Source organism: Barbatula barbatula (genome assembly GCF_947034865.1).
Source record: "Barbatula barbatula genome assembly, chromosome: 1".
Taxonomy (NCBI): domain Eukaryota; kingdom Metazoa; phylum Chordata; class Actinopteri; order Cypriniformes; family Nemacheilidae; genus Barbatula; species Barbatula barbatula.
This window is the reverse complement of record NC_136766.1, coordinates 16465682-16488592: the sequence shown is the minus strand read 5'-3', so window position 1 is coordinate 16488592 and position 22911 is coordinate 16465682. Positions and strand designations below refer to the sequence as shown.

Sequence of the window (22911 nt, the reverse complement as noted above, 5' to 3'; positions counted from 1 at the left end):
TTGTGACACTGAGATACGGCTATCCCCCCACCCCATACCCTCATCACACAAATCCAGCCACCAGCCTTGCGTCACCTTTCATGAGTGTTTGTACAAATTTGTGTACGTTTTTGTGAACTTAGAGATAAAAGAGTGTTTGGAAAAGTGGAAGTCTTGGAGGGAGCAAAGCAGACGTTCAATGTTTGTGTATACTTCTGCTGAAGACATAAGTGTGCGATATAACAAGGATAGGCAGATATTGTATGTGGGGGTGGTCAAAAGCTAAAAAAAATTATAATAGTAATAAAAAAGTTAATATGTATAGCATATTTGACATCACATATTTCATTCTATTTAGAAAAGTTGACACGCTCCCTTACAGCCCTCGTCCCACCCTGCTCGCCACATACCCCCATCGCCCCTTGCAGGCCGAGGGAAAACCCCAAGAGTACGATCTACTCCCCCCCCCGGGGGCCAGTTTCGGCGGCCGCAGCGCCTGGGGGTATGGACAGCCGAGACGAGAGAAAAGGAGACGGAAGCATAAGGAGCGACACAGGCGAGAGAGCGAAGAGAGGAAACTTTTTTATCCTGGTCCGTGCCTCAGCCAGCCGAGAAACTCTTCCTTGTAGTGACATGGTGTGGTACTGAATGCTCGGTGGACGGCTCGACCCTCCTCCGCTCCCTGGCGGCGGCGATGGCTCCTTCAGCTGAGTGGGCAGCCGGCAGCGAGTCCCCGGTTTCCTGCTCCTCTTTACGACGGCCGGCAGCAGGCTCCGTCCCATGGCGACGAATCCTCCGCTCCCTCACAGACGGCAGCCGCCCCACCTCCACCCAGGAGAACGGCAGCAAGCTCTCCGTCTGATCCGAATACTTGCTCCAGCACCTCTGCCTCGGGCAGCCATTCGCGGTCTTCCTTTGTACTCTTCAGCACCACAATCACCCTCCACAGTGAAGGCCCTCCGACAGCATGTCCCTCCTTCGAACCGACGAACATAAAACTACTTTTAATTTAATAAACAAACAAACCAAAAAAAACAGAAACCGTTCCCTCACTGCTCTCATCCCGCCCGGCTCACCATAGTCACGCTCTCTGTGAGGCATTTGTGTCACATTGGAGTCATGCAGTGCGGTCGTAGGGTTGGACTGCAACTGTGGGAAATATCTGTGGCAAATAGCACAACATGCAATTTATATATTAACAAAGACGCACACGTACACATGCAAAAGTATATGGTAAAATGCACCAAACATGCATCATCAAATGCATTATACATCAATAATCAGGACAACAGTCAGTAATTAAAACAGTTTAGCTTTTAATGATAGATGTTTTAGCACAGGTCCGCTATCAAATAAATAAAACATTTCCATTCATCTATGTACTGTGAACTGAACAAAATCAATAAGCATTAAGAGAAGTCACAAATTATCTTTTGTAATGTAGTGGGTGTGGCATGAAATCCTAGCAAATAGGGTTATTTATATACAAGCACCTCCATGAAACTCTGTGACTTTGAAATGTGCTGTCACTAACCTAAGCACATTAGAAATAATGAAATGTTACGAATGGCACTATGCGAAAGAGCTGATCATAAATAGCGCAGAACTCATCTATCACGAAAGGAGTCTGTTCACATTGTATTTACATCAAGCCTTGACTGATTCTTTTCAACTAAACAATCTAAACCATATAAGTCTATTGGTTTGTAGGTGTAATGAAGAATCTGGTGAAAAGTATAAATTAATATTTAAGTATTATGAGTACATTTAATAGTGCCTGTTTTTAGCAGCAATACAGTGTTTCAGTATCTTGTCAGGAAATGGTAAGTATAGGTGACGTCCACATACGTGTGCATATAAAAAGACAGCAGCAGTAATGTTTCATGCTGTAATGAGAGTGAGAATATGAGAGGGGTGGCTGGGGTGGGAGTGTTAACGTCCATACCACACATTCATTTGTTAAGCAATGGAGAGACCGGGAGAAGGTCGACTGTCACTAACTTACTAGTTGTGATGAGACCACCATGAAGTTAGTGGGTTTTCCAAAGTGTAGTGTTATACTCTCACACTGCCACCATTCCAAAACAACAGCCAGTCAAACTCCAACCAATTCTAACCAATGGCAATTTAGTCCAAATTTCGAATGAATGTTGGGGCATTGCCGCCAAATGTATGCATGTGTGTCTATATTAAAAATGGCAAAATACAAATGTAGCTGAGATTGAAAACATCTGTCATACTTCACATCTTATAACTGGTGTTAGGATTACTTACATCTGTACTGTTAAAACACCTAGTGTGAGTTTTTAACACACACACCTGCTCACCATCTGACTATAAAAAAAACGGCTGATGTGTATTATAATCTTCGGAAGTGCCTGTTTCAAATACGCACGCACACACAGTGGGGTATTGGTGAGTTATGGGACGACTGGAGACTCCTAGGCGGCGATACTGTCATCTTGCCCCTAAGGAATGAGACAGCTGCCACACACACACATTCACTCTATCCCTTTAGGTGACTGAAATAGATTCATAATGTACTATTTAGATGTTTAAAAACTGCTGTGAGGAACACTTGAACTCCTAATAAACCAGACTTGCTACACATTTCACTTTTGCCAATACTGAGCTAAAGGCACATACCCTACTATCTACAGCATCCTAATTTATTACAAATTCTTGGATTATGAAGATTTCTTTAAAGGTCCAATGTGTAATTTTTTGGAGGATCTACTGACAGAAATGCAATATATTATACCTAACGATGTGGTCAGAGGTGCTTAAAGACATTAAATGATGAACAATTATGTTTTTATTACCCTAGAATGAGCTATTTCTATCTATATACACTGCGGGCCCCTGTGAACCATGTTGTAGCTACAGTAGCCCTAAAACGGCCAAACTGCTATTTAGAGCCTGTTTCAGAAGTACGTTATCTCTTTCAGCAAAGAAAAGAAAACGTTACGACATCTTAGTTCTGTGTCGTCCACCGTAGTGCTTCGGAAGGGAGAGGGAAGGGCCGGAGTGAGCCGTTGGTTGCAATTTGTGTCCTGCATCGTTCTGTACAGCTAAATTTCATACACTGGACCTTTAAAGAAATTAAATTCAATGGTGAGTCTCCATCAAAACATCCTTACAGATCGTGTGCTCTCGTAAAATCAGAATATAATGTTACACGGACTCTAAAATTAACCTGAGAAACAAAATAAGCTGGAAAGATGAGAACTTAACTAAACCGAAAATGGGAAAGCTGAAACCACAACTGAACAAATATGAAACACAATATAAGGTATAATTTCGTGTCATATAAACTTTTGATTAGACCTATTTCGACTTGACATAAACCCAACAGAAATATTTTTCCAATAAATTATTTTTAACAAACTTCTGAACATCCTACAATGACCATAAGATTATCTTAAGATCTCATATTGTATGATACACATAATTACGCCATAAACTCTGATACCTGGTCTTACAATGCAGTTAGCTTACAGTTAGACAGGTAAAAACAAAACAAAAATAGAAAACATATGAAATAAAAATATATCAGTAATAAAGACAATGGATTTCAATTCATCTTGACGACACTGCAGGTTGGTGGCATATTCAAATAGAGAAAAATTAAAAATACAATCTGAAGGATAAAAATTATGTTAATAATACAGATAATCATAATAATACTAGAGGTAGCAGCTGATTATGATGTTCTGATTTCTTCATGTCGATCGGTTAAGTTCTCGTGCTCTCTGACCATTGGAGCGTATTTACTGGCTCTGTACATTGTGTCCTGTATTGCATTTTAAAGGTGTTGATCTCGGCGAGAAGCTCTTCATAAATAAAGTGTCTTGAATGCAATGGCACAAGAAGTGCTTTTCAAGTGGTCTTTCAGTGGAAACGCAGGATAAGTGTAAAAAAGACACCATAGGCACACATAGATGCGCAGATACGCACGCACACAACAATTACAAAAAAGGAATTGTATTCCTTCAAAAGTGGTTTGATATACCAAGTTCTTCATTTACTCCACCATTTCAATCTCAGTGTACACTGAGCCATTCATACAGATTAAAGAGAGTGCCAGAATCTCAACAAAACGTCTGTTTCATGATGACCCAAAAATCTTATGAAAGTAGCTTTAAAAAACTTGGCTTCATTTACTTTGTTTTTAAATTTCTACTGAAATGACTGAAAAAATGTTGACAGGTTTCATGAGATTCACCCAGCGAGTGAGAGAGAGAAAGACAGACAGAGAAAAAGGGCGTCAAACAGAGTGAGAGAGAAAGACAAAGCAAAGAAAGAGTGAGAGACAGAGCCCTTAGTTATAACGTAATTAATTTCAAAGACTCGAAGATACAACACAGTCACACATGTTAATATCCACAGATTCACACATACTCAGACACTCACTGTCTGCCACTATAGCATAAACGTGATGCCATCTTTGCTCCTAAGCCTCAACTTGGCCATGCCAAAAACATTATGATCATTCGACTAATGTGTTCCATTTCCCATCTGTTTCTTTTTATCCACATCCTGTATATCTGTGTTACTTTGAGCAAATCAGCTCCTCAGGTCTGATAAAAATGATGGTAGTGATGATGGTGTTCGTGGTGATGATGATGCTCGTGCCGCTGGACAACTTGAGCAAGTCCTCCTTCATACAGCACCAGGCTGGGCAGATCTTTCACATGCTCTTTCTCCACCACAGGACCAGATGTCACGGTCGGCCCCAGAGCCCGATAGTGTAGCCCTTCTTTGGGCCTCTGTTTGTGTCGTCGGTAAGGTCCTGAGCTTTGGTGTGGAGGGGTCTGATTTGGCACCACAGGGGGAGGGGGAGCTCCTCTTCTCATCACCCGACCGGCGGAGGCCTGAGCGGTTTGGGTGCGATGTGTTTTGGGGGATCGGAGTGCGTGTGTGTGTCGGGTCAGGACAGGGGGAGGATCCATGGAGATGGTCTGTGAGCGCCGATGGTACACGTGGCCGTTTTCAGGTTCGTGTGAGCGAGAGCGCATCTGATTGGATGAACGGGTGGCGTGATTGGGTTTCGTTGGCTCAATGGCAGGAGCGGCTGTAGGAAGCACAAAAATCTATTTAAGGGTTGTGTATTATATTTTGAGGACAAATGTGTTCCTGTAATGTTTTGTGGATTCATATCCCATGAAACAGAAGCACTGACAAAAAAAATGTATGCTTTGGATAAAAGTGTCTGCCAAATGCAAAAACTTTAAAGCAGCAAAATACATTTCTGTGATTGTTCTCTCACCTGTTCCAAAGCGGGATGTGTAGTTTTCAATGCCGGCCAGGTCAAGGTAATGGTTTCTTCTCTCCAAGTTCTCATCTACACAGTGCCGGTGGCAACCTTGCTGGTTGTGGTGGTCACTATGGTAACGCCTAATACAACAGGATCAAATTGTCAATCTCAAATAAATTTGTGCGGAGATATTTCTATAAATCTGTAAGTAAGCACATCATTATTTTTATGTAGATTTTTTAAAGCTTTTTTGATTGAATGACGTTTTACATGAATGCCATTGATAAAATATTTCAAAATTTGTATTTTTATGCAATGAAAGTTATTAATGCACAAAACTGACTGAACAGATAATGTGGTCTGTTGATATAGCGTCTCAAGTACCTGAGAAAAGCTCTCGACTTTTTCTCTGAAGTTTTGGAGTCTTCAATGCACTTTTCCCCCTTATGTTTGGAATGGGGAGTATCTGAGAAAGAGACAGAGAGAGAAAGAGACTTTATCAAAGAGAGCTGCGTTGAGTTGCACAGCATCACACACACACACACACACACACTGCAGCAGCATTAAAGACCAACCAAAATAAGAAAGAAACCTTTGTTCCCTGTTTTCTATTTACTTTGAAGGTTTATAAAAGAAGAAAAAACAACAATGCTTCATTTATTCTATTTTGAACCTCGGGCCTCATATAAATCTAAAAAACACACAAAGATACACATACACACACTCGTGAATTTGCATGAAGGCAGCTGCTGTTTTCAAAGACTCTTCTCTTTTTAAAATATGATGGGTATAAATAGCCCAAATGACAGCACTAAACAAACAGAAACAGTTCTTCTTCAAAGTTCTCTCTTCTTTCCATCACATTATTTTTACCAAGTAACACACAGTGAAGAAGCTTCGGCTAAATGTGGATCTTTTTATTTTTCAAACAGCAAAAGAGAGAAGACTATCAGGGTCTCTCTCTCTCTGTGTCTCTCTCGTAGTTATCCCATATCCTGATTTTAACAATGAAATAGCATTACAGGAGATGCACTTACATGGACGTCAAGAAAATAGAAGAGGAGAGACAGAGATGGAAGACACCTGGTTTTAACACTTATCTTGGGTAACCCAATCAACAGTGGTCAGATGGAACATTTTGCTACTAACATCTGATATTTCCATGTGTAATTTGTAATTTTTAACTTCATGTTCCTTTAGTATGAAAAAGTGTAAACCCAAAGCTAAAATATGCCTCTAATAGCCTGATATACAGACCCCTGAGAGGAAAAGGCTTGAGAATCTACAACAACAACAAGACACAGTACTGCAGAGAAAGCGTGCTATGCGGAGGACGGTCTGATTTGGTTGTAAGGAAGTTTTTCCAACACCAACTGACTGCCACCGACTCCAGTAAATCTAGACTGACCACTGCAGATGACAGCATGGAAACCCAAACTATAGATTATATTCTTATAGACTATATTCTTGTTCAGACCGGACTGCAGAGGTGTTGAGATGCTGTACAGTTATAGTATAGAACAGGGGTTTTCAACCAGGGGTCCGCGGCCCCTAGGGGGTCCTTGGTGGAACTGCAAGGGGTCAGCTTATTACTGTTTACTCACAGGCAACTTTTTTTTAAAATGTAAATATTACAACCAATATTCTCTTTGAGCTGCGCACGTGAGCAGCCATGTGGACTCATTTAAGCTCCCGCTTAATGTAATTTTAACCTGCATGCAGACATCCATTGAGGCAGCAAAAGCTATAGAAGAAATGTTACATCTGCTTTATCTTCTCCATTGCGATAAGTTCAGAGTATGCATGAAAGAAGTTAAAGTGTAAATAAAGTGCATTCTCATATATTTCTGATCAGTCAGTCATCTCATTGAAACTTTAATAAAAACTAAGGTTCAGGACAAGTACATTTTCCATCTCACAGTAAAATGAAAATGTATGATGCTGCAAATCCCTTAAAATAATCAAACAATCTATATTAATAATAAAAATAATACACAGAAAAGTGTGTATGTGCATCAATAACATGCATAAAAGTGCTAATGTAATGTATTAACATAATATTGCTGTGACAATAAGGGTTGTTTCTATTTAAATAGCTCTCTTTACACATTTAGTATAATCCCTGCTCCATACATCTCTCATCTAAGGGGTCAATGCCCCGAAAAACTTTGAAGACCCCTGGTATAGAATGATAACTGCAAGAGCTCAGACTCGTTCTGAGATTTGAAACGTGTCATGCAACTAATGGAAATAAAGCCGCTGTGATTCTCTCTGTACCTGCATTGGTCTGGGTACAGTTCCTCCATCTCTTGCTGGAGTCTGGGGCGACGGAGAGCTTCACTCTCAGGGTCTTACTGCTGCTGGGGGAGTGGTTTACTGAAGCGTCCACAACCTCATATATAGTGTGCAGCAGACTGGTGATGTCCTGGAGAAGAGAGACAGGAAAACAATGAGAAGGAAGCATACAATTATAACTCTATTCTATTTGGCTCAAAGATCTTTATTATTATCAGATGCTTGATTATAGTGTTTTGCATGCACGAGCCTGTATGCACCATAAGAGATCATGCAATATTCATCATTCATGCACAGACATGTCCATAATGTGTTAATTAAAGTCTCCACAGCCTCAGGGCAGGAAGACAGCAGAGAGCATGAAACACACTGTACATCAAACATCATTTAGGATGTATGCGATGAAATGCAAAGCGACTATAAGGTTTAGGAAAACAATAGTGAAACAGTGAGAGATCGTGAGTAACAAGGATGGTCCTCTGGCCTGTCCAACTTGGACAAGCAAACCAGTCAATATTTATTGTAGTTGTTTGTTCCATCATCCCATTCACCGTGATCTGTTAGCGGGCTTTTCCCAGTCAATGTTCGTACTGAGCAAAGGTCTCGGTTGTCTTACCTCTCTCGTGACCTTGCCATTGTTGTCGAAGTCGTATAGGGTAAAGGTCCACTCCTGCCTGTTATCTTCTTCTACTGATACAGCACACTCCAACTCCTGATTAATGAACAACAAAAGATAACAAGTGTTTAAGAAGAATAATACACACATACTCCAATGATAAAAATGCTCTTTATGTGATAACTTTGAGAGAACGTTCACCAAAGTTCTGAGAATGTGTATGTGGTTTATAATGACCTCAAACTGTAATTGTTTGTGTTGGCCGACAGTGGCAGACCCATCAGTGTCCTGCATTCTCTCTTCCACACTGCAGCTCTCAGTCTTCTCAGGGGGCAGAGCCACTATTGGACACAGAAAAAAAAACAGTCAGAACTTATATTATTTATACATTATATTTTACATAGATAGAATTCTTGTTTTGGTTTAATGTTTATGGTGTGAGAAGCAACACAACAGCCATAATATAAAAATCTGTCATTGAAAACCCCATGATGACACCTTAGGGATATATTTTTCAAAATAGTTTGCATGTCTGGGAGAAAGTTTATTGTACTGACAGACAGTATTATAGCACGGCAACACATAGTCAACATGCTAAATCCTTACTAACAATCACAATTTAAGGCGAAACCTTAAAAACATATCCCTGATATCTTATTTCTGCCTAATAACCTTAACTAAATTCAGAGAAAAGCCTAACAGAGTCGAACACAGGCAGTTGTACCAGCAGGCTTAGTCCTGAACTCAATACCCAAATTTCAAAGGTAGTTTGTCTCTCTGTGTATTGTGGGTAATAAAATGGAGATGTTTTAAATGAGAGCAGATCTAACACAGCTCAGCGAGGACACGGCTCAGCATCAGACTGGGTCCTGCAGGCTAAATCCTCCCCCCCCCGCCCCAAATCCCTGCGCTTTGAAGTTCCATTCTCAAACCTTTTGGCCCAGGATCAGTCCGTCTGTAAAACAGAATCTCTAATTAATTAAGCAAAGTCAAATCTGAAACAGTGTTTGTTGTACGAGCCAAAAGGATAGGCAGACACAACAGTATCTCTCTCTCTGTGTGTCTTCAATCTAGCTCTCTCTCTTCGTTCACTTCTCTGCTGCTGATCCACTAAGATCAAAGAGGACCTGTCCTGTCCCTCTGTAGAAAGAGGCAAGGGAAGATGAAAAAAGAGAAGAAAAGCACCAGAGGATGAGAGCAGTCATCCCAGGGAGCATTTACAGGTTTTTTGGAGGAAAACAGCGTCAGATCGGAGCTTTTGATCAGGGCCAGAAACTCAAAGGCAACGTTGAGCTCCGGGGGCCAATGCCTGCTTTGCCAGCTAGCTCACAATATACAGAAGGTGTTTATCTAGAGGACTAAAAACTGGTCACAAAGAAACTAGAGACACCAAACGCACACACACGCAAAGGAAGTGCTACGCTACGCCACATAGCAATAGTCAAAGGCCTTCACCGCTGAGTGGTGAGACAGCCAAACCAGCAAAACTGAACCAGTGACAGAGCTTTAAAACCACGCTATGCACCACAAAAAAATTGCATGCCGTTGGCCCAAAGGTTGCTTTCAATCTGAAGGTTCACCTGCAGTTCAGGTGAGTGTTTAATAACTCGAGAGGAGTGTATAGTTTAGTTCAGATTAAATTGCAGCGAAATAGGCACATCCCGGTCTCCTAAAAAGTAAAACTTTCTTTGTACTAGATAAGAAATTTGATCCCCGTTCAGATTTTCCCACTGGAAGGATGGAACATGGAATATCAACTTTAAAACCTTATGAATACTTGATAAGTAATTTATACCTTGAAAAAGGTTGCAAACCAATTATCATGGGTACCATCAACAGTGCATAAGTAGACCGGCCTGTGATTAAAGTTAAAATTAGGAGATTACGGTGATGCGAGGGATATGAAAAAATATGTTTTACCTTCTAAACGATAGTGTTCATCACTGATACCTTCAGCGTAACCTTCATCCAAGGGCTCCTGAAGAGACGGAGAGAGATTTTGGGTTATTTAAAAGGAAAGTGTAATATGTTAATACAAGCATTAAAACATTTCTGTCAATTAAAATAAAAAAAGTATTAATATAATTATTATCTGAAAAGCTATATAAACATTTGAAATGTTGTTTAATATGTTTGAGGCACTAAAATGATCAAATGAAAAAAAAACTCGTACAGAAATATAAAAAATGACATACAATACAATGACATATAAAGTGACAAAGGCAAACACAACTAAATTAAATTATTAATGAATAACAAATATTTAAGAAAAATTACAATTATAAAAGCCAATTCAAAATATTAAATTAATATTTATCAAAAAATAAAAATTTTCATACTGAAACTAGACAACAGCAGAATTAAAAACTACAAATAAAAGTATTTAACAGTCTGGGTTTTAAACTACATTTTTTACATGAGCACCAGAGCTCCAATGCCCTAAGCATGTGCAGTAACCATTAGAGAACAAGCCCAAGACAAGGTAACCATAATGAACAGATGACATCACAGAAAAGGAATGAGAAAAGTGAAGAGCAATAGAGACCGTATGAGAAATGAGAGCCTGTCTAGCACATACCATAATTTAGACTACAGCAGGTGTGCATACCCTACATACTGACCCTTTGCAGCACAACAACATCCAGAAAGAAGGCATCATTCATCAAGAACCCAGAAACATATTTGACCCAGGGACCTCTTGCTCTTTGAAAGGTGATTTTGTGAAATGTCACCCTGAAATGAATTCTTCTATCATTTATTGTTGTTGCCATAATTAAATCAATGAGAAGTGTCTCATCTACAATGATTCGTCATTCTATATTCACCACACACAAACATCTGTCCAAAAGACTGCTACTTTCTCTCATCACGACTATCCTACTGCCTCTGTCAGTGTATTACTGAGAATTCATTTCTCGTGCCCAAAGACTGACCCTGTGATCTCATTGGCAGTCTGCAGCTGTGCGTGTGTGTGTGTACGTACATCTTGTTTGTGCCTGTAAGGGACTGCTTTGTCTTCATCTACACTAGACAGCCACACTAATGTCTTACTGTAGTGCCTCGAGCCATACACTGCCGTGCACACAAACACACATTTACCATCATGCTCAAGAGGTTAGCCGACAGCACGCTAGGGGAATGTGCTAATAATGTGTTGTCTGAATGATGGATGTGCTGCATTATAAATATGAGTGCTTCTCATTTGGATGAAATGGTGAACCGGACGACAAGCGGTTGTATGAGTATTTTTCTTTTATTTTCTATCATTCAAGGTCAAGTTCAGCTAAAAAGCTGGAAGTTGGCTTAAATAGCGCTACTCGGTCCTTTCAAATGAGTGTGCTGCATTTGCCTGAGTGAGTATTTATATTTTGCTGTGCTTTCTTCCACAAGACATTCAGGGCTGTGAGAAACTCACTAATCCCTGTATTTCACCTTTAAGAGGCGTTTAGCACAATCACTATGGCGTCTGTCAGCCCCTCTCAGACACCCTTAAAAAGCTCTATAGACCCCTGCCTCAGTCACATGCACACACAAATCATCACCCTTCTAACTTATACCACCCCCAACTATTCAGTCGATATCCCCTCTCGGTCCCACAAGTCTGCTAGTCTCACACAGTCCAAACAACAACATAAACAACAAAATATAGAACCTAAAAATGTTACACAATGCATGAAGAAAAACAGGAGCATATAACAAAAAGACAATAAGAACACAAAAAGTAATTACAAATGAGGATTACAAATGATTAAAAAATCTAGGATCAAAGTCAATATTTACATATGACCATTTAAGTGGAATAACAGGTGAAATGAATCTACTAATTTTAGGTCCTTCTTCAAAGAAAACAATGCAATTATCAACCTACACAACCAAAAATAAGTTTTTAACGGACGGAAAGTAAAAGTCCTTTAACAGAAGTTGTGCCACTCAGCAGCCATGTTTGCAACCCCTCTGGGCAGTTATTTACATCATAGCAAGACAAAACTCCTATCCCTTTGAATGCTGGAAAGCAGATATTTCTAAAATCGCTGGCAAAAATCACAATTAAATAGCATATTTCCAGCTTTTTCAAAGGCGCTTCAGCAACTGCGCATGCACACAAGCTGGCAAGTGCCTCACAAGAGACCGGCCTCATTGCATTCCTTCTTATGCATTGTAATGGCAGTGGCGCATCCTATATTTTATCTTTGGTAAAACACAGACTACACGCATAAAGCAAAAGAAAATGTCATATAGCAATAACTCCATGATACACAAACACACTCCATTACAGTGAGCTGGTACAATAGGACATATTTTTGTCCGGTTTTCAGAAAACAACACAGGCTAATTGTCCATGGTGTGATCAATAGTGGCTGATCTCTCTTCAGCAGTGTAATGAGGGGCTGAAGAGGGATCTATAAACCCACAGTCGGGTGGAGTGTGTGCGTGAGGGGGACTATGTGCTTCAGGCCACTGTCAAATGTATAGTAAGTGAGTACCATTTGTGGCGTGATTGAATACTACTCAGACAGAAAAACTGTTGCCGAGTTTGCGTGCGAAAAGGGCCTTTGATTAAAAGCCTTATTTTCTCATTTCACAGATGAAGTCTTGTGAGTGACATTTTAAGCAAAGAATAAACAACATCTGTGAGACCGTCTTGTCAAACGAACTAGATTTGTTTCTCCAGCCTGTGCTTCGCAGTGTTTATAAATGCTGAAACAGATGGAACAATGGCGTTTCTGCCGTGGGTCTTTTGCCTCACGAGCATCATGAAACGTAAACAAGGGCTTCACTTAAACTGTGCCAGCAACCAGAAACTCTTTTCCAGACACCATGTTTCACACCAAGCAGATCTGTCTGTTTCAACACCAGCCAAAACAGGGGAGAAAATAACTTTTAGTGCTTTTCTACAAATACATGCCCATAGAACACAGGGCAAAATTACTTGCCTGCCAAAACACATGCACACGCATCAGACATCCACTGTGTATTTGTTAAAGCTGTGATCAGTGGAAGTACATGAATCTTTCAATATGAAAGCGTAAACGTTAATTAAAGGAGCGGTAACAACGGGAGGGAGAAGCAAAGCGAAGAGCTGTTTACAATTGAAGCCTTCTTGTGGTCCATCTGCAGTGTTTTTATTAGTCTGTGTACATGTGCGCAAGTCTGGCAATTGCAAAATGTCACGCTACTTTTACGGGATCGTACTCCAAGAGCACATTGGTGACACGCTGGGTCAAGCCAAAGTCAGCAGTTCCCTCAGTTCTATTAAAGAATTCTTCATATAACACACATTTCAATGTAAGCTGACCAAAAGCCACACAGGGAAGACTACAGAGAGATATCCACATTGACATTTATGCATTTGGCAGATGCTTTATCCAAAGCGACTTACATTGCATTAAACTATAGATTTGTTTCCACATATGTGCAATGTCTGGGATCGAACCCATGACCTTGACGTTGCTAGCGCTATGCACTAAACATTGAGCCACGGGAAAGTCATATCCAGGGAGAATTCTCATCCCCAGACAAGGTAAATTATGTCTGAATTCAATTATGGATATACTGTAGCTTGTTAAAGTGTCATTATGATAAGAATGTGCATTTGCATGTCTGCATGTACATTCAGAAGTATGCATGTGTGGGAGAAAATAAACTGTGTTGTGGAAAGTCCCACACTATTCCGTGTCTGTGTTTTCTGTCTGCTCGCCACGCCACAAGCCCCGGCGAACAATTTACACAGCTGATGACAGTTCTGCATGATCATGCGCCAAGCGCGCTCAAACATACGCATAAAACACGCACTCTCAGTTATGCATGATCAGTCGCCAACCCCTTGCTAGGCCACACAGCCTTGGAACTTCATCAAACCCATGAAAACCTAATTAAGAGTGTCTCGCTCCCTCTCCCTCTTGTCTGTCACCTTCGGTTCTCACTCAGACCACAGACTTAATCATATTAACGCAACGCTGCAAACTGCATCCAACCAGAAGTGTTCTGTTTTTAAGACAGTTTAAGCCTTTGCAAAGACACATGCACCTACAGGTACTATATTTCACCGGAGAGACAATAAACTATCTGCATGAACTCCGACAGAAAAAGACCTGCCACTAAATTCCTTTTTAATCTGCTGCGTCTGTTATCTTGCTTAAGTGTATACAGTTACGTGCTCTCTGGTCTCACGAGAGGGATCTACTGTATATGCTAGCGTGGCCCCCTGTGCTGAGGGCACAGCGGACGAGTCCGCGCTTGCAAGACGACCAATCAAAATATGACTCCTAGCACTCCCCCCAGTACATAGGCCTACTTTCCTTCGTGTGAGGATGAAAGAGTCTGGAGTTCAATGACCTACATAAGCACCCCATACTAAATAATGTGCAAAACAGACATCCCAGATAACCTGAACTACTGGAATGTCAGCACTGCACGCTAACAGGTACTACTAGAACATCAGCATTAAACACTGTTATATTGCGACATTGGTTTAGCCACTTATGAATCCTCTGAGTTGGCCCTTCTGTCACTCGCCCTGGGTCACTAAGCAACTTTCTGATTGGTCAAGAAGTCTATTTTTTATTTTAGTGACTAAGTAAACAATTTAAACTACTCTGTAAAAGTTAAGAGATATAAATTTTGCTGCGAAAACCTTGTGAGTTGGTCACAATCACTGGTAAATAAAAAACACAAAACAATTAGAAATACATAACTACACAAACTGAAAACAAAAAAGGATGCAATTCATAGGGTGCGTTTACGCTGTGATTGTGTGATGTGTATTCGTCCCTTCGGGGCTTGCCGTAGAAAGGGGGGCCTGTCAGCTATACTGAGAAAATATATATATTGTATATAGCTATACAAGAGTTTTCTTGTGTTGTTTTTCTTATAGTTTAACCACAGAAAAATACTTCATTATGCACCTTTAAGTTTGCAAAATAACACATTTTGTAACTAACCACCTTTGTTAGGTTGTAACAATATAGGACAATTTCCCTTACAACAGTATATCAGCATTTAGTTGGAGAGGTGAGAAGGAACTCATTGGTCACTGTCAAGACTGTGAGGACCACACCCAACATCCGCCTGGTGTTTAGATGACACAAAAAGAGCTGTTAGGCCATTACCTCAGCAGTGTTTGATAAAAACTGAGCTCAACCTATAGAAATCTAACAAAAAACACATTCCGTTGTGACACCACTCAGCTTGTGCTCTGCAAACTGCTCTCAGGCATCACTGAAATAGGTATCCTGAGAAATCACCCCTGTCTGGTATACAGATTGGTGGTCTGGGGCTAAATTGAGCTCAGCAGCGAGCAAAACTCTCTTTAATACCAGTTATTATTGACTGTCAAAGAGTTAGGGAAACAAGTGCACCTTGGTATCTGTACTGATAAGCATTTTTATATCGTTCTTTGTTAGGTGGAAGGTACGTGGTGTGGGGGGTTTCTGTATGTCAGTGTCTGTATAGCAATTCTTAGATGAGATTAACATTGCAAACATTTCCTTACACGTTACCTTATACACTCTCCATAGTAAAACCCATTCCCAAACACACACACACAAATGGTCTCTGTCTACATTAAAGCAACAGAGTGGTGCAGAATTTATGTATTTTTGAAGGCCAGTTAGCGCCTGACAGGTTCCCTCAACCAAAAGCCAATGCATTTTCCCATAGACTTTTGGAAGATCACAAAAATAAAGATTATGTTTACAAATTATTACTACATTTGTAACTTTTAAAGCCTTACCTTTTAAAGGTGTGCTTTTATGTCATAGATTAAAACGTGAAAATATTAAGAGGTTTTGTTAGCCACCTTAGACCTTATTTCAGGAAATTTACCAAAAACCCATTAAATAAAAAACAATTGGGGTGACTGTGCGGCGATTGAACAGAAAATGCTAAAATGCCAACTCTTGCAAACAAAAATGTAATCTTTGCGGTAGTCTATATCACACAAGCAAGAGTGCATACAACCATACAGTATATTTAGCTAATGTTACATTATAAAGGATGCAGAACGGCATACAGAGCTATTCCTCAACCAATCATGGCTGGAAACATACAGGCAACTACAGTCAACATAAGTGTTATAGTTTAAAACAATATACAAAACAGCATTCAATAACAGGAATAGTGAATGAGAGATAAAATGAAGCAAACATATAGTGGTATTGAGGCTTCACGCGTTTTACTAGACAAATCTTCAAACCAAGAGAGAGAGAGAGAGAGAGAGAGAGAGAGAGAGAGAGAGAGAGAGAGAGAGCTTTGAAGCACTGAAAATGAAGCAATGTTTCCCGTTTGTTCTCTCTGTTCGCCTTAGGTGATCTCTTCTTTACCCTCTCTCCATTTCCCCTTTTTCATTCTCTTTAAAAGCTGAGAAAAAGAATATCTAAACTGCCCCAAATACAGAGAAAAGACTTTTCAAACATTGTGTTTGAAACTCCAGTCTATTCCTCTCCACAGGATTTTAAACACCAGAGCAACAGAGACCTGGAGATTTGTGGTACAGGCAAGACAGGAGTTACCAAATCCTTCATTATGACTATTTCATAAGATGTCTAAACACAGAAAGACAGTGACATGAATTAAACATGTTTACAAAAAGAAAGTAGACATTCTGCTCTCTTGTTGCTGTAGTTTTATTTACAGATTGATGATGAGCTAACAGCTGATGAAAAGAAAAAATGAACAACAAATTACAACTTGATCTTTGGTTTATTTTTAACTGTAACGGTGACAGATCAGAGTTTGATACTCTAGAAGAGCTTGATTTCAATCATGTGTGCAAGGCAAAACTATCCCTTAAAGGATTCACATGTTCACTCAAATGAGTAACTACATCTCACCCTTTAAAAGAGGGGAAAAACATAAATATGTCAGAGCAGCTGAATAAATAGGGGTTTTGAAGAGGCTACAACACTTTCCTGAGCTCTGCGGCTTGCGGATGGGTGTCTGTATTTAAGGAAATTTGGCAAAACAGAGCCCAATTTTCAGCTGTTAATCCCAGCAACTCGGTCCGCATATTCCCACCACACACTTTGATCTCTAGAGCACATCCCGACAGACGTGCTTTAAATGCACCACAAACACACGCTTTCTCGTACTCAGACGCACCTTGCCAGGCACCGTTTGGGCCCCAGCACACCCCCATGCCACGCATACCTGAACACTATTTTTACATACGCACCCTCAAATGCACACCGCTGTTGCATTACTCATAGTCTAAAGGAAAAACACATAAAACACAGGGTGAACCGTTTAAACACCTACAACTGAGATGAATCCCAAACATTCAGACGTTCCGTGTAGCCTGAAATGTTTGAAGTTACAAACCAGCACTGCATGTCTAAGCCAACATAACATCCGATTTATTTTACTTATTTCTTTTAAATGAATATTCTGTCATTTACTTTGTATGACATTATGTCTTCCGCAGAACACAAAAGAAGATATTTTGAAGAATGATGTAAACCGGCAGCCATTCACTTCTGTTGTATGGGCACAAAAACAATGCAAGTGAAGTGGTGTCTGCGCTGTTCAGTTACCAAATGTTCAAAAATACTGTATCTTCTTGTGTGTTCTGTGGTCAGGTTTTAAATGACAAGAGGGTAAGTAAATGATGACAGAATTTCTATTTATGGGTGAACTATCCCTTTAAGGTTAACAACACCGAGGTAGTGCATGTGCTGCATTTTCTAGACAGACTATTCATGAACCTAAATTCATTACGTACAGCTCAAACACAGTTTTAACAGTCACAACTCTACCAATGACAACTATACCAGTTACAATTTTTTTTAAATAAGACACTTAAAGGAGATAAAGAGCAGCCACCTGCAGTTCTCACTCTTTCTGTCCTATAAGATACATCTCCTCTTTCTCCCCTCCTCCCTTTCCCTTTCTTCTCTCCCATCTCATGGGAACCCCTCAGCAGCCCTACAGTGGAGCCAATTGCTATCCCCCTCCCCAGAGGCACCCTCTTCTCTTTCTTTCTCTTTAACAGAAAGAAAAACATAGTCTTCTCTTTCCTCCCCCACCCTCTGTCCTTCAATCTCTTTCTGTCATCCTTTCTCAACCACCCTGGAGAGAGATCGTGAACCTGACATCCTGAACAGAAAAAGTCTAAGGGTAAGTGTGTGACAACTGCACTTGAAGCTTTAATACAGGGAAGGGAATACGAGAAACAAACTGAAGGAAAAAAGTGCATACTCTCATACAGTCTTTGTGCTACAATGAGAAAACATCTGAGGCAAGTCGAATGGGTGTCTGTGCGTGTGTGCTGTCGGGAAGGGTTTATATCTAAGTAGTCGTGTATAAGCATTATATCCACAAATATTCCCCCAAAAGTTCTCCAATTCCTTCAAAAATTATTTTTAGTATTAGACGGCTCTATTTGATCTAGGCTTCAAAGTGTTTAAGTGGTTCAGTCTTTGATATTACACACAGACTGGTTTCAAAGTGGCGATATAGAGCCTGGTTTTATAGCTGACCTACTGGCTTCTTTTCAGATGTAGTGAAGTTACCAAAACAAATATAGTCTGGTTTTAGCGTGGTGTTATTGCCCTAGTTTAGAACTGAAGTGCTAACTGTTTAGAGCTCTGATAAAGCCATATTTCAAAGCAGAAATATCATCTGTTCTTGTCATTTTAATACCGACTGATTTTAGAGCTATGATGTTAAGTGTCTTCTTTGATAGTGAAATTCTGTCTGGTTTTAGAGCTCAATGGTTAAGAGCAGCCTTATATCACAGCAGTGTGGCCACTGGATAAAAAGGTCTGGTCTCATTAAGCTTAAATGATACTGAAGTGGTCAGCTTAGTAATGTGATCCAGTATGACCAGTAAGGCTATTTTTTGGCGCTTTTGTAGAAACACAGAGTTGGAATCAAACCCCCATCACCCGCACAAGCACCACAGACATAGCAGAAAACATAGGCTAACCGCTCGGCCATCACTCCAACCCACACACTCTTTCTCAAGTAGAACTGGCAGCGTAATATCAGCTACGGGACCAATACAAGTCAGGCTGAAAAATGTAAAAAGCAGTGCGACATAAGGAAGTCTTGTGTGGTACAGCCAGTTAACCTAATACAACAAACACACTCATCAAACAGATTCCTGACTCAGACTCCCTGCAGTCCACACCATCTGAACCCCATTTACAACACAGACACACACACAACAGTTTGAATTAAACACATGCTATAAATAACTAACTCCCCATGTATTCTCTATTAGTTTTTAACAGCCTGTAGGTTTAAGAGTAAGGTTTATGAATTTACTCATGGTCAGCGAATTAAGTCATTCATCTTTCTAAGTCATTCATCCTCTTTCTAACTTGTCTTTCAAAGAAGTGAACTTTTAAATGTAAACTAAAGTTTAACTATATCTGTTTTCGTCCCATCAGTTTTTAGTTTTATGTAAACGCATCATATACTTAAAACGTTGAAGAGAAGCCACAGAGGTGGTAGCTGGAGTGCGAAATTCAAACCATAACATGAGAAAATGAATAACACAGAAAAAACAACACATGTCTTCAATCAAGACTACACGCTCTGATCCATTCGATATTTCTCATTGGAATAATAAACAGAACGTTTGAAATCATTCTCAAATGGTTCGCTTGCATAAAATGAAAGAGAGAGAACTAACACACAGATGCAGAACTACCTCCAGCAAAATCTGCCTCAAATTTCATCACTCTGTAAAATATTAAATTGTCCTGGAGACTCTTTGTTTCGTCAAAACAAAGCGAATACCTCCAAATAAATATTTATGGTTGGGAACACCTTTCCTCTTCTTCATTATTTTGTTCCCACAACACTCCTAAAACCATGAAACACACACACTTTTCAAATATTTATTTAATAAAAAACAGTCCTGTAAAGTCATAATTGCATAATAGGACTAATGCTCTCACAGCAAGAATCCTGCACAAATATTTTCACACCAGCTTGGAAATAACACATACACTCCTCAGTCCTGCTCTTCATTAGAGCATCACAGGGAAAACAATCCCTCCCTCAATGTCGAAGGCTACTGTGGTGACGAAATGAAGTAAAAAAGAATTGAAAGGTCGAAAAGTCATCAAAAAATGGCAGGTTGTATTTATGAAGTCATTTCAGACATTGTGACTGTTGCTTAGTACTATATGATCTTTCCAGCAACAATAAAACCCACATTTCACAGCAGAGAGTGAAAAAGTCATAAACTTTAAACTGTGTGAACTTTGACCCAAGAAAGCACCATGCGTTCATGCTTCCAATCTTGTTTTCCCCTAGTCTCTAAAAATCCACTCCTCTTTTAGGTAGAATGTCTTTGTTTGTAATGCAGCATTATGCGTGCCAAGCAACTGCTCACCTATAGTGAGAAAATAAATGAAATGCAATATTTCTGCAATCTCTCAGGGTGTCTGAGTCAGATAAAGGTTTGTGTTTGTATGTCCACCTTTAAAGTCTGGGTTTTAAGAAGTTGCGGTAGCAAGATTCTGGTGTGTGAGACGGCTAATATCAGCCTTTTGGATTTCCTCTCTTTCTGTCACTCTTCACATCTCTCCGTATCTCTCCAACCCTCAAAAGTCTTTTGCAGCAGCTCTTGACCAAAAGATGCTTACTCCAAGCTATTTCCGGAACATTTCTCTTTCTCTAAACGACACTGCTCTTATGCGTTTACCAGGATGCCAAATCTGAGACAGACTGGCCCTCCCTCCACCCCTCTCTTGACTTCACAATACAGCGCTGTCACCAGCCTGTCAGCTCGCAATGCTTTCAAGCCGCCGTGATCTATTACCTACAGAGAGAACTTGCATCTGTTCCTAGCCCTCACACAGTTCTTCCCACCACATTCAAATAAACCATTTACCCATGTGAGCCGCCAGAGAAAAAGTTGATGTGCCTTTTGTCTAAACATGACTGCTGTTTTACTTGCTGGGGAAATGCCTGTTAGAAACACACGGGTTCATTGATAAAAGGAAAAAGCAACACAAAATTATATATATGCTCAAATAATATGTGCTGCCTTTTATATCCCAAATGTATTTATTTGCGGGTTGATGTTTGACCTCAAAATGACGTGCCTATCAAAAGTAAACAGTCTGAAACACTTCGTAAACTTGACATTTCCCCTGTTCAAAGAAATAACAACACAAAATCTCCTCCTCTGTCTTCAAAGGAAGCAGCTCAAAGTGCGCAGAGCGTTTTAACAGACATCATTAAAGGGTGTCGGGGAAACATGCATTCACAGAATGTTTCTCCTTTAATCACTGCTTGAAAAATCTCTGCCTTTTATAGTTGCGCTCTAACTACAGACTGTTTCCAAAGACTTAACTATTGTCCAGAAAACAATGGCACGACAAAAGTGCTGGTTTTAAGTCAATTGGGTGGTCTAGAAGCGCGTGTGGCCCGCAAAAGCGGGAAACGACGATATTTGCAACACGAGTAGGCTATAGCCCATTTAAATCAAATGTTTAAATCGCCTTTAGAAATGAATAAAGTTAAACTTAGACAAAGAGGGTTTTATCTAGAATCTAAAAGTGTACGCTCATTAATCCGACAAAAAAAGCTTTAACCTGACAAACCTTACATGAAAACATAATAACTTCTGAGACATTGAATCCAATCAATAACTTATTTATCACCCAAACGGTTTAGTCCTGCACAATATTAACTCAATTTAAGGCTTGAAGTTCACTTTGTCCAACTTTCACAAGATCCAAAATCCTCACACCTCGAACATGCAAGTGTGATAAATTTATTAAATGGATTACGTACCCGTGGAGAAAGTCCGCATGTATTTTTCTGCTGGCAGTCCTGTTGATCTACATGAGATGTCGAGCAGTAATACTTCTGCTTAACCATCCAGTCATCCAATCCTTTCTTCGCCAAACATGCGTTAACTACAAAACTATCGCCTAAAACAGCAAAGAAAATGCATTTGACACCTTCTTAAAAGCAACCGGCTAAAATTTCTAACTTTACGACAAGCGTTTAAAGGTGCATCAGAAAATGCACTTCGCATTGTTTTATTCGCAAATCATTAGCCTAATTATCTAGCAATCGTTCGTAGTAATAATATCTGTGCTACTCACCTTCAGGGCTCTCCCTCGTTTTACAAATAGCAGCTTTGGAAAAGAAAGGCGTCGTTTAGAAGGATTAGTCGAAGAACGGCTTAAAAATAGGCAAAGACTGGCTTTAAAACACAGAGTTTCCATCTTACCATGTTTGGAGTGAAGTTTACCCATTTCTCTGCATCGGTGAGCAATAGAGAAACATCAGAAACCAATAACAATCCCGAAAGAATGCGATATTTCAGAGCGTCCGGAAAGAAAAGCGCGCTGGTCGCGTCCGCATCCAGCAGCGGTGCAGTGATCGAGTGATCTGCGGCTTTAGCAGACTATAGGCGTTCAGCGAGCGTGATTGACGCCTCGCACAGGCCGCCTCTCACTCTGTTTGATTGGACCGAGGCGGCACATGAAAGGGACGCGGGATTCTTTCAGTCTCCAAATATAAAAAGAGCAGCGCGATCCCCCGCGGGCGCAATGAGCGGGACGTCAGCTAAACACGTCCAGAGGAGCGCACGGAAATGGCTGGTTTGTACAACGGATGAATGGCATTAAAGAGTAAATTACGATTGTATGGATGAGCTGTAAACTTCATTGTGCGCTCAGTTTGTAAAGCTGAAAGAAAGATGATTTTATTTCGATTTTAAAACAACCTGTTTCTTTCCAGATTCATATGGATACAAAAAGTCATACATAAGTTTTTCTCGAGAAACGTAACACCG

At 40.2% G+C, this 22911-nt stretch overlaps 1 protein-coding gene across 1 annotated transcript; it reads right to left on the bottom strand.

The window, feature by feature from the left end:
• Positions 1 to 1276: 1276 nt before the first annotated feature.
• Positions 1277 to 22509, bottom strand: nkd1 (NKD inhibitor of WNT signaling pathway 1). The gene is made up of 10 exons (XM_079462709.1): positions 22345 to 22509; positions 22217 to 22249; positions 21900 to 22039; positions 10068 to 10125; positions 8385 to 8488; positions 8148 to 8243; positions 7514 to 7661; positions 5621 to 5702; positions 5249 to 5376; positions 1277 to 5053 (listed from the first exon to the last, which is right to left on the bottom strand). Exons 1-10 carry the CDS (start codon positions 22367 to 22369, stop codon positions 4554 to 4556), a joined length of 1314 nt encoding a protein of 437 aa, XP_079318835.1. The 5' UTR covers positions 22370 to 22509; the 3' UTR covers positions 1277 to 4553.
• Positions 22510 to 22911: the final 402 nt, after the last annotated feature.

Bases quoted from the DNA above. Each gene is read 5' to 3' on its own strand.
- nkd1 (XM_079462709.1), bottom strand. From the start codon at position 22,369: ATGGGTAAACTTCACTCCAAACATG. The intron at 10,126-21,899 runs GTACGTAATCCA...CCGTCTCTTCAG, and splicing joins CATGCGGACTTTCTCCACGG to GAGCCCTTGGATGAAGGTTA. The intron at 5,054-5,248 runs GTGAGAGAACAA...TGCTTCCTACAG, and splicing joins CACATCCCGCTTTGGAACAG to CCGCTCCTGCCATTGAGCCA.